Raw genomic sequence first — 12,301 nt, 5'->3', positions numbered from 1 at the left:
TGCCTTGTGATTTCCCTACTGTCTCATTTAAGAGAATTTAAATTGTGATACAGAAGGTTAAAATTTTTACTTACTTTTAGTCACTCTTATCTACAAGAAACATTTTGTAAGCCTTTTGTAAATTTTAAATTCACAGTTTTTACTGTGTCTCTGATTAACTATATCAAATTCTGCCTTCAATATCCCTTAATTTTGGAAGGCTGAGAATTTAAAACACAGTTTATGTCCAAGCATTAAGGCTACTTTTTCTTAGTTTAGTACTGAGAATGCTTCTTTTTTTCCAGATTAAAACTTTTTCTGTGTTTCTGATAAGGAAGGAAGTTGTTGAAAGATGATGGTAATTCACATTTCAGATGCAGCAGATTATACAGTCTCTGGAGTTTTTTGTTTAATACAACTTACTTGGAGTTTTGCATTTTCAGGATCAGCTGCATCAACTCGGTAAATGCGTTCTGGAGGTGTCCCTTCCAGCACATAGATCATCACAGCTGCACGGATGTAAGACAAAGTGTTATCTGAATAAAACAAAGGGCACAGCAGCAAAGACACTGATGCACTGAGGCTGTCAGGATGTATTACTGCCTGCTGCATCTTCTCTCTTCACAAGTGTAATTCCAAAATCATCACAAAGATCACAGATACTCAAAGGATAAAAAGAAACCAATTACATATCTGCAAACAGGCAACCACCACTGCAATATGAATTGTCCCTCCAAGGCAAAAACTGATCTTCCCTGATGGCCTATCTTGAGTTGTTCACGGGTCATGGAGTAAATTGTGCATTTGGGCTACATCTGTGGGGGTTTTTACCATGCAGATGGGAAGAATACAGCTCTGTGCTAGGTCCTCACCATCGTCCCCTTCCTGTCCACACCCAGTGCCCTGCCAGGAGAGCTCAGAGCCTTTCCTCTTCATTTCTGCTTTTCCCTTACACCTGTGAGGCAGATAATTAGCAAATGGTCTGCACTGACTTAAATGCTTGCTTTGCTAAGGCTGATAATTCAGTGGAAGGTACATTCCTTTCCATGCCAGGGATTCTCACAGCTGGGCTATCCCACACTGGACCACTGGCAACAGGCTCATCTCTCCTTGGGCAGAGCAATTAACAGGACAACAGATCTTCAGATCACATAATTTGCTTTATGCCCTTTTGTGTCTGCTGGATCTGCTCTTTCTGGACTATTAATTTCCACTGTGACCCCTACTGACTGCTGCTCCTCATCAGAGCAGTGGGAATCCCAGAGCAGCGTAATGAGCTGTTCCCAGAGGACAACAACATGAATACAAAGTTTAATGAGAGGGAGATGCTTTTTCATAAACAGCAAATGTGCAATTAGTGTCTAATTGTGGCTGGTACTGTTAACTAAAGCCACACAGTCAGACAGATCAGACATCTGTGCTCACCAATTTATGGCAGCTCTAGCTGAGAGTTAAGCTGATGCCTTTATTTGTAACAAGCTCCCACGTAGTGTGTTTCATGCTGTGTCAATCCCTCCAAGTGTCAGATTTAATTATTATTAGATTCCAGTGGCACCCATGATATGCAAGACATCAGCTATACCGAGAAGATGACACAGCCTCTTCCCTGGGGGAAGATAATTTGCTTTACAAACTAAGTATTGTATGGAATCAGGGATGTCACTGTGCTCAGGAGGCACCAGTGAGGAGGGCTGAATGTGAGCAGGCTGCTCTGAACACATCCCTGAGCAACAGGCAAAAGTGCAGCCAGCGTGGTCAGTGCAGACCTGAGGGGTCAGCAGCCAGCTCTGAGTGCCTGCCACAAAGGGATCATAGTTTAGCATTTTCAGATTTTTTTAAACTGAATATATGAAGTATGCTTGGCCATACAGTGCTGTTAGAACAGCAAAAGTGTTCAAACAGGCTCTCAGTATTTTATGTAGTGAACTGAACTTTTCTGTCTGCACATGAACACATAATAAACAAATCATTGTATTCTGATGCATCTGGTACAATTTTTGCAGGTCTTCTTCATTAGTAAATAAGCAAGGTAAGATCTCAGAGAGTAAGAGAGTTATTCCCCGCCCTTTCTATCAATGGCAGTGTCACTCACACCAGGTCCAGCACGACTTGCAAAGCCTGCCCTGGCCACAGCTGCAGCCCAGGCTCTCCAGCCCCATTCCCAAGGCTGCTGCACATTCCTCCTCTGGCATCTTTGCCCCTGGTCTAAAAGTAAACTTGGTTAACATCAACTGCCCCATGTAGGAGACAGAACTCTCTGCCTCACTCCATTTGTGCCACCATAGATCACAGGCTCTGAGGTCTCACTCTTGAGACTGATTTCCAACTTAATTTCTTATGTGAAGGTGTAAATGCAATATGCTGATATAAAAAATCTGCAAAGGAATGTTTTTATGGTTTTCTCACAGAAATTCTTGCACATCCAATATGCACTTGTTAAAAATATCTTGCTTGTCCAGTTTCCAACAAACTACATACTCAATGGTCATAATCCCAGAAAACTCCAGATTTCTAATTTTAAAAAATATGCATTTATTGGTATAATTTTTTCTTTTAATTCTCCAGCTGCCTCAAAATGGTTAATTTTTTTTTTAAACTTCAAGAAAAATAAAAGGGCATTTCCAAAGATAAAGCATACCAACACTTTGTGTAAAACAAGGCTCTGTTCCTCCCTTGTTTTCCTAAAGGAAAATGCCTAGACTAGCATACCTACAGGCACTGTATGAGATCATAAGCTTATGTCATCTTATGTCATCTTTTCAAGTATTGTTCTTTTCAAATTCTATCATCATCTTACTTTGAATTGCCATATTTCCTCGAAATACAGGATGTTCATTTTTATCTGTTACATGAATAGTCAATATGTTAAGGTCAGTTCTTCCAGTTGTATCATCCACAAAAATCTGCAAATCAAAGCTCTTTGGCATAGTTTCATAATCTAGTATGGGCTTTCCAGAGGTAATAACCTGAAAATAAGAGATTATTATTAGCATATGATGTAAGAGATGAAACTTTTAGTCCAAATGAGAGAATACAAACAAAGGAACATTTTAATCAGTAAAGAGTGAGTGTTTAAGATAATCTTGTACTTGTTGGCACATTTCTCAACAGTGGCAAAAATGAGACAGAAACAGAATAAAGAGATCAAAATGTTGTGTGGCTTCATGGAGTAACTCAAAGGTTTTTTGTGTTAGGAGCAGTTTGAGGAGGAGGTAGTCCAGAAGAAGCTGCCCTGCCTCACAGCTTTGTCTTCAAGTTCAGGACTGTATCTTGCAGGTATGTTTCTGTTTCAAGTGTTTTCCTTTCCACATCAAGCTCCAGGAGTGTTCAATGTGTGATGAGACTGAGAATTCAGAGGAAGCCTTGCAAGACACAAGGGCAGCTTCACTGTTTCTATGTATTAGGAGCATAAGGAGGAAGAACTTTTACTTGAAATAATGAGTGTGGAGGCAGGAGACCATGTAGTCTAACAGCTACCAGAACCTTCCTTGTGTAACCTGTATCTGGGAGAAGACTTGCAGGAAAATCACAGAAGAAGGAAACTTCATGGGTACATAGTCGGAGAGAGGCACCAGAATTGTTTGGGGAAAATGATGAACTAATTGAAAAAATAACCTTGAGTTTTGCAAGATTGATAAGGCAAAATTATTTTGTTTTGGGGATTTTATTTCAAAGGCTTCCAGCTCTGCATATTGCCTTTTAACAAAGAATATGTACTAGCACAAGACTGACATTCTATGAAAAGAAGTAAAGTGCAATCATTCTGGATTTAGGATGAGTCCAGAGGAACAGCAGGATGCTTAAAGTTGTATGCCTCAATCTTCACTGCTGAAACCAATAGATTTTCCCTTTCTTGGACAAGAAAGGAAAAGGTGACAGTTCAGTTTTTAGTGTGGCTAACAAACTGTGAAACTTGAACACAGTAGTAGCAGGGTGCTGTGAAACTGGAGAAAGGAAAACTGATGGGGCTCATGAGTGTATGTGACAAGTAGCATGTCAGTGTATTTACAATACTGCAGAATAAAGGAGGCTGAAGAGCTTCCAGAAAGAAAGCAATGAAAGAAATCCTTGGGTTTAGATGAAATGCTGTGGGCCAGAGGACAAACACTAAAGTGATGCCAGCACAGTTAGAAGACAGAAGTCAAAATAGAGACAAATAACAAAGAATCTGAGGGGAGTGAAGAGAAGCACAAATGTTTTGTGCCTTCTGGTACATAAAACAGCTTCTGTCTGGAACCTCATGGATCTTTTTGTTAAAATACTGCGGGAGAAAATAACTGTGTCCTGGATGGTCTCCTCTCCTCCTACTGTACAGATACAAGTTTCCCATAAAAGTGAGGCTAACACAGAAGAAACATTCTAAAAAGCTTGTCACAACAGTGGAAAGCTTGATGTTCAAAATGAATGTTTGATGGAGATCTAAATACCATAAACACATACAATGAATTCAACATTTTAAAGTGTCCGGTTCTAAGCAGAAGTTATGTGTTCTGCAGATTATCCCTCCAATTCACAACCAAATATTTTCATTGGTGATGTAACTGCAGCCAGACTAAATGTGTCTAAATACACATCTTCCACCCTTCTTTATAAAGGCCTTGGAAATGAAGATGTGAATCTAAATTGCCTCTTTCTAGGTTGCTTTGAACCTTTTTGGGAACAGCATGCCACTGGTGTAGGCTGTGAGCCAGAATTCACCTTTCCTTCGGGTAGGAGCAAAGCTTACTGATAAAGGCAGGACTGCACACACTTGTAGCAGCTGCAGGCTTCATGAAGGGGGATCTAGAGTCACCCCTAAACTATCTAATGTCTGTCACTCATTCCACATGAGAATTTCACTGCTCACTGCTCCACCACCGATATATTCGATATAGTCAGAGAGCACCACTAAGAGCACCCAGGCAGCAGCAGGTTTTTATGCATTCCACACATCTTCTGCTCCTGAGAACCTTCAAACAGGAGTAAGGTGAGGAGTAAGGGACAGAACTGAGATCTCAGAAATTGTTACTTGTTCAGAAGTCTCAAAATGTATCAAGAAACTTGATATAGCTTTCTGCTGCTGCAACAGGGCTAAATGTGCTTCATAAATACTGAAGAGCCTATTCTAGCAGGTACTTAGTAATCTCATAATTCATTCATGAAATACTGCCTTCTTCTATATCTTAACAAAGATTTCATGGCAACAGGTAGAGCTGAGGTATCTGGTTTTGGAACACATCACTTTTTGTGAAATATTGTTCAGATCTGCTACAACATGGCATAAGTAATTAAAAGTAGCAACCCTCATCAAATAAATTAACTAAAACCACCCATGTATTTATCCTTGCTTTATAAGTTGTAATTAGCACTCCTCTGCTAATTTGCAGAATTTGGATGTAGATTGCTTTATGATTTTTTCATGGCTGGTATTCACAGGCTCAAACTCTTTGTTCTAGTCCTCCAAGTGACTTAGGGAATGTTTAAAAAAGCAACAGCTCAAGCAGAACACAAACAGGCTCACAGGCCATTCTGTTAATATGGCTGTGATATGAAATGGATACAAACTGGCACTTTGGAAGAAGCTGTCTCCAGTTTCCAGCTTTTTTGGCCTTCATTTTCATCCTTGTGTCACCCTCCGCTGTTCTAGAACAATAATTTCTCCATCATCCTTGCCATGAAAAAATCCAAGAGGGACTTTTTTTCTGTTATTTTTCCTCCATATTAACTTCTCAGTCCCACTCAACATGCAGCAATATAAATTCTTGTGTGTCACAACATAAAGATGATGTGGGATGGGACCAAGCAGGTATATAAAAGGACTAAGGTTTTTTTGCAGCTGAAGGGATCACTTTAATTCAAAGTGCCAAAATAAAGCTTAGGAAGGGAGTCCTACATTATGGAATATCTGTCAGCACAGCCAGTTTAAGGGAGGTATCCTTTTCCTTCTGATTGTTACACAGGAGTTGAGGGAAGAGCATGAAGCAGAGCTCGGGGAGGTTTAGGTTACACATCAGGCAAAGGTTTTCCACCCAGAAAGTGGCTGGACACTGGAGCAGCTCCCCAGGGCAGTGGTCCCAGCATCAGGCCTGGCAGAGTTAAAGAAGCAATTGGACAATGCTCTCAGGCACATGGAGTGATTCTTGGGGTGATCCAGGAGCTGGATTTCATAATCCTGAAGGAACCCTCCCAACATTATATTCTATAATGCTATGATTATATGGTCTCCTCAGCTGACCCAGTCCAGGTATTTGTACAGTCACACCCTGTGCTTCACAGGTAAAGTTGGCTTTTGTGAGAGGTTTTTTAACCATTTCACTGACCTGGCTGGGGAGCAGTAAAGAGCCATCAGAGGTGGCACAGGTGATCTTTGTGCTCTGCTGGGAGGCTGGAGCATGGGAGACACAGCAGCTCCTGCAGGCTCATCAAATCCATGAGCCAATATCATAGCCTTACTTTTTCCAAATTTTCTCCCAGAAACACCAGCAAAGAGAACTGGAAAAAAAGCTGTTGTATCAGTTCTGTGAAAACCTGAATTTCCTTGGAAACACCTAGAAAAGGATATTCAAACCACCTTTTTAAGACTCTGCACCATTTCCATCTGTATCTATTAAAGCCACCCTTCAGTGTCACTGTTCAGGCTCAGACACACAAGCAAGTTGCAGTGGGATGACAAGTTATCATGCATCTGAACACTCATTGCCTGTGACAAATGTGAGCTAATATTTGCTGATTTATTCAACAATGAAAATCAGCCTGAAGTAATGGAGATTACTCTGCATTTGCCACAGGACAAGAGCATGGAATGGATAGAGACAGGTCACAGATGTGTGGAAGGGTGATAGCTCCTACGTCAAGATAACTTCCTCATATGTCACAGCCTTTGTTCAGAATTAAAAATTACTTTGATCTAATTCAGTTTCATTTATTTTGGGAGTAAAACAAATTAATTTTCATTCTTGGTGAGAGTGGCCAAACAGAAGCTGAATGTGGTTTAACTAAGGCACTTTCATTTCACAGTGACTTCATACATATTAAGCTGAAAAACTTTGGATAAAATCTCAAAACAGAAGCAGATCCTCCACATTCTTCTTCACCTCTTATTTTCTAAAAATCACATTTTTTCTATCACAGAACTAATGGAATTATTGTGATGAGTGATTTTTCCTAGATGCAATTAAAAATCATAATTACTATTGCTATTCATCTGTCATATCTATTGCAGCATTTTTGAATACCACCACAGTCTGCATTTAAAATTCTTTTCTGATAAAAAGATGAGACATTGTGCACTGTCAGTGCTCAGTAATCCAGGAAACATCAGCCTACAACTGAAAATTACTCAAGTTAAACTGAAAACTCACCCTGAATTCAAGACCTCCTTTTGATACAATGTCAAAAGCTTCTGTGAGTGGATTTGAATTTACTATGGTAGGACGAATTGCAACACCTTCAGAAGCCAATGGAGAAAGAGTCACATTAAAGTCATAGACTGCAACACCAGCTGCAGAGTTTTCTTCAACAGTGCTTGTTGCAGGTAAGCCCTGAAGCAACTGGGATCTTCTTCCTGCAGAGGAAAATGAATGCAAAATTACACAGCTAACAAATACACAGCTTTTGTCAAGAGCTGCCACTAAGTAACACAAAAAGCCCTGACTCTCTTTTTACCGATGAATGGGTACATGTGGTAGTAAATCTAGAATTAATGGTAAAAGAATCCATCTTTTCTGTAATTCAGTCCTATAGTATTGTCATCTAGAGTGGTCATTGTCAAAGTATTATTTTGCTGCTTCATTTGCCTTCATATATGTCTTTGTACAGAAGCAAAGAAGCCCAAAACGTTTCAATTTTTCATTTTGCTCCCTGTACTAATTCTTGTCTCTGCTCACTGTTACATGAAGTACCTTAGATCACACAGACCCAGACACTAAAGAAGCAATGTTTTTTTTGTGGACTACACTATCTGCAGCACCTATTTCCTCCATTTTCCCTCTTCTAATTCTTTCTACAGCAGCTGTGTGCAAGCCTGGCTCTTGAGTAGTGTGATTTCATAACAATTTCAGGGGTGTACTGTCATGTCTCCTGCTTTGAGTGAGGAAGAGCAGCCTGGAGTGTTTGGAGAAGATGCAGGCCCACAAAAGCACCCTATGGTTCAAAACTGCATGGGAGCTGCACATGCTGGTGAGGCATCCACAGATTTGCACAAGCTCCTCATTCGTCCAGACCTCTGGATTCCCCAAACCAAACCTTTTGCTTTCTCTGTCATTTAGTTTCTAGTTTTTGGTATTTTTGTCAAAGGCCTGTTGTGCTTCATCTTATGAAAGGTGTCTAGACAACTTAAATCAGGGCTGCTTTTGATGCCCTGAAACAACACTTCAGTAATCTCATATCCCTGAGCCAGCAATGTACCTCAACACGAGACTGTGGCAGGGGAGACCCTTGCTTGGGGATGGATGCTTCACTGGCTCATCCAAAACACTCTCCAAGAAAGCTGGCTGTGTTCAGCCAAACTTCTACACATTGTGCCAATAGGGAGACAGATACTGCCCACTGTGATCAGCCAAACTTCCTGCACACTCTGTGCCAAGAGGGAGACAGATAGTGCCCATTTAAGGGTCTGGACAGGCTCTTCATATACCAGCAATTACTGTGGCAAAAGCTCCATGAAGTCTTTTTTTTTTTTGCTGCAGAGTTGCAAGGTGAAAAGCTGCTACAGAATCTGAGACCATTAGAGCTGCATGGAGATTCTCATGCTCCCACACTGCAGATACAGCAGGTTCCTGGGTCACTGATCCAGCTGGGATTACTTGGGCATTTATGGAAAAAATTACACTGGAGATACTCCACAGGTACAGGGTGGGATGTGGGACACTGTGAGGTGGGAACTGCCTGAAAGAGTTAATCTCTGACCTGACTGAACAGGTCAGTCTGACACCCTGGTAGGACTGAGTTCAGCTGAGCTGTTACTGATTTATGTCAGCAGGAGCATGATACAGTGAAGGACTAAGTTTTTATTACTGTTATTACAAATTCTGGAAAACATCATCAACAAAAATCACCCATGCAAATGAGGCTGGGCTGAGAGGGGCTTCTGGAGATACATTTCCATAAGTGGAGCTGAATTTCAAATGTAATCTCCTGTGGATAGTACTTGATGAATTCAGTTCACTTATCAAGCCACAGTTCATTAATGGAAACCATTTATACAAGCAATGAAATAATTTACAGTATTTAGAAATGTAGAAAGGAGTTGCTATTTTTGTGTTATGTCCAAAGATTGCATTGGCTGTTTATTCAGAATTTGTCTTTCTAAATCAAAAGTTCTAACTTCTTGCTCTTCATTTTAACTGAAATTTTAGGTGCTGCATCTGAATGGCTTCTTCCTTTTCCAACAAATTTTACAAAACTTCTCCTTCCATATTCACAAATCTTTGCTTACCTCTTTACTTTGCAGACCAAAATATTTCTGTAGCAATTTAACACATTATTTATCAGAATTATCAATGACAATAATTGACAAATTATGAGTCCAAGACAAAGCAATAATGAGATTGTTTTGGAGAAGTTTATGTATATTTAAGACTTATTTATCTGTGATGTTCCAGTCTTTAGAGTGTGCTTGAGTAACACCCTCAAGATTTTCTCTATCCACAACCACGCAGGTTAGAAAAATGTTATTTTTCAAAGAAAGCTGAAAGTGGCAGGCAGGGTCCTAATCACAGTTTTGGGAACATCAGGAAAACCACTGAATGCTGAGAGGCTCCTGAGGGATGGCAGAGCTTTTGCAGCTCCTTGAGAGCAAAATGACCCTACCTGAGCAGGTGCCTACAGCAACACCAGTTCTTCATGTGCCATGCAGATTTCAGACAGTTTGAAGATCTACTAAGTTGCTAATGTGCAAATACTCGTATTGGCAAATCTCCCATGTATTTACACTGATCAAAGTTAGTCATGTTATGCTATGAATATTGTCCACAACTTTCTCTCTGTTTGGCCCTGTTAGATTGCCTGTTTTACTTTATCAAAGAGAAATGCTATCAATATCTGAAAGGAGGATACTGGAGTGTAACTACTAGTTATTGCTTCTTGGAGAGCTGACCTCCTTTCCCACTCCAGTGCTGACACACTGGGCAGTGACTATTAGAAATGAAGTGCCTCATCCAAAAAAGAGTTTTAGCAAAGAGTCATATTCTCTTCATTATTCTGCTGTAACCACAAAGCCCAGTCTATTTCAGTCAGAAAATAATTGTTGCTTGATTTCTCCCATCTGTGTCTGATCCCTAAATATGTATTATAAAGTTCCCTAGAGAAATTATAACAGCCAACAGTGCTCTAATTTTAGCAGCATAATGAAATCATGTTCTTACCAGATACTACTCCCAGCAAAATTAGGAAAAGGAGCATGCTCTTCATTGTCTTTATGACCCTGTCCTTCATGTTCCCAGCATGCAAACTGAAGGAAGATCACAGTATGTTTTCCCCAGTTTACATCAGCTCCATCTAAATTCTTCCTCTTTTTCATGTTGTGCAGTGAGAAATGAAACAAAGGACCTGTGTCTCCAAGGGAGTTTCCAAACACCATCAGCTTGTTTGCTCGTCAGGGAGCTGTTCCTTGCTGACACTTCATTCACAGCCCTGGTCTGCACTTGGGAAAACAGTCATTAATTGTCCTTCCACTATAATCATCTTATTCAATGAAGCATTATGCAGAGAATCTAGTATGTTTTAAATCTGGAAATACCATGTTGCTTTCACCACTCCAGCAATGAGGTGCTCTCTTCATTCACCAGAATCAAATACACATGGTTTTTACCCAAACCAGGAACCTGAAGTTTTGAAGAGTACCGGAGAATTTCTCAGAACACACATACTACATTCTTGGAGGTGAGGCATGAGTACATGATGAAGTTTGTACATGATGCAGCTTTGCTGTAGCTGTCTCAGGAACACCGTGGATCCCCACAGAAGTGCACTGGTTCCCTTAGATTAGGCATTTAACTTGCTAGCTCACAATACAGCCAACTTTTTTTTTTTTTTCTTTTTAACTAGGGACAGTCCCAGTGCTATTTCATGGAGCATAGGAGAGAAGTGACGCTAACACTGGAACTGAGTACAATATAGGTGCATTAGAATTCACTCATAGAATAATTTAGCCTGGAAGGCACCTCTGGACGTCACCTAGTCAAATATCCTGCTCAAAGCAGGCTTAATTAAATCAGGTTGCTCAGGGATTCATCAAGCTGATTCTCAACACCTCCACACAAACTTAGCAGCTCTGCTAAGAGGCAGAATTTTGAGATTCAGATTTAACACAGCTGTGGAGAAACCTGACTGAATTGTGATCTCAGCTGGCACCTCTGCATGTTTCTGCACGACCCTCTGTGGCTGTCCCACTGAAGGCTGACAGTAGCTCAGAAAGTTCTGTCCCTTGCTTCTGTGTCTTGTGTAGCATGAGCATGTTAATTGAACATGCTGAGCATGAGCAGCCAGTTTAACACCAGGGCAGGCACTGCCAGTGCCTGCTGCACTCACACCTCAGGCTATGGTACCTGCGTATCCTGGAGAATTCTGCTGACACCTTGACCTGGAAAAGCTGCATCAGTAAAGCCTGCTGATTGGAACTGAACCATACCTACGTATCATATACTGATTTCTCAGTTTACAGATTCTCATGAGGAATCATGAGAAGTACTCATTTTATGGCTAATCTGCATCTATTTTAAAGTGCTTCTAGGACCTTGTAATGGTTTAAAGTGGATGTGGCCACACAATATCATTTTGGAGCACAGCCTGTAGTACCAAGGAAGCTGATCTTCCTTCGTCCCAGGAAATGTGTGTCTAGACTTCACATTAGTAAAGAAAGAGTATGGAAAATCTCACTCTCAAATGACCGAGTTATGCTAATAAAATGTAAATATATTTATAGTGTCAAAAAATTCTAACATGTCCCTTTACCTACCAGGTCTTTGCCCATCCCTTCAAATGCATTTCCTGAGTTCACAAAGAAGCTTTTGATGTGGCAGGATGCCTCACAAAGATGAGGTCTGTGTGCACAGGCATGAATCAGGCTTGTACAATGTAATGTCTTGTACAGTGATCTTCTACTAATTACCAGAACACTGTTAAACTGCTGCTAGCTTTATTTCCTCCTTTTAGTTGTAATGTGTAACCTATCCCATTATAAGCCTGTTTCTTTAGGTCTTGAAAAAACTACAGAAACATCTGGGATAAGTTTCAAAGTATTTCAGGATTTCTAAATTTGTTTAGGATCTGCTTTGAGGGATAGGACTGATTCCATCCTATGCTCTGGATAGACAAGACTTCTCCAGAACTCATAGGTCACAAT

At 40.5% G+C, this 12,301-nt stretch overlaps 1 protein-coding gene across 1 annotated transcript in view; it reads right to left on the bottom strand.

Moving 5' to 3' along the window:
- CDHR3 (cadherin related family member 3) overlaps positions 1 to 12,301 on the bottom strand; it is a 49,679-nt gene that overhangs the window by 17,051 nt on the left and 20,327 nt on the right. The window contains exons 2-4 of the mRNA XM_074538866.1: positions 7,320 to 7,522; positions 2,777 to 2,945; positions 403 to 488 (exon numbers count right to left, since the gene is read on the bottom strand). Of these exons, the coding sequence (XP_074394967.1) occupies positions 403 to 488; positions 2,777 to 2,945; positions 7,320 to 7,522 (458 nt within the window). The remainder of the gene's footprint in view (positions 1 to 402; positions 489 to 2,776; positions 2,946 to 7,319; positions 7,523 to 12,301) is intronic.

This window comes from Zonotrichia albicollis, chromosome 4, assembly GCF_047830755.1.
Source record: "Zonotrichia albicollis isolate bZonAlb1 chromosome 4, bZonAlb1.hap1, whole genome shotgun sequence".
NCBI classification, from domain to species: Eukaryota; Metazoa; Chordata; class Aves; order Passeriformes; family Passerellidae; genus Zonotrichia; species Zonotrichia albicollis.
The sequence above is the reverse complement of the archived record's forward strand: the minus strand, read 5'-3'. Positions and strand labels throughout refer to the sequence as shown.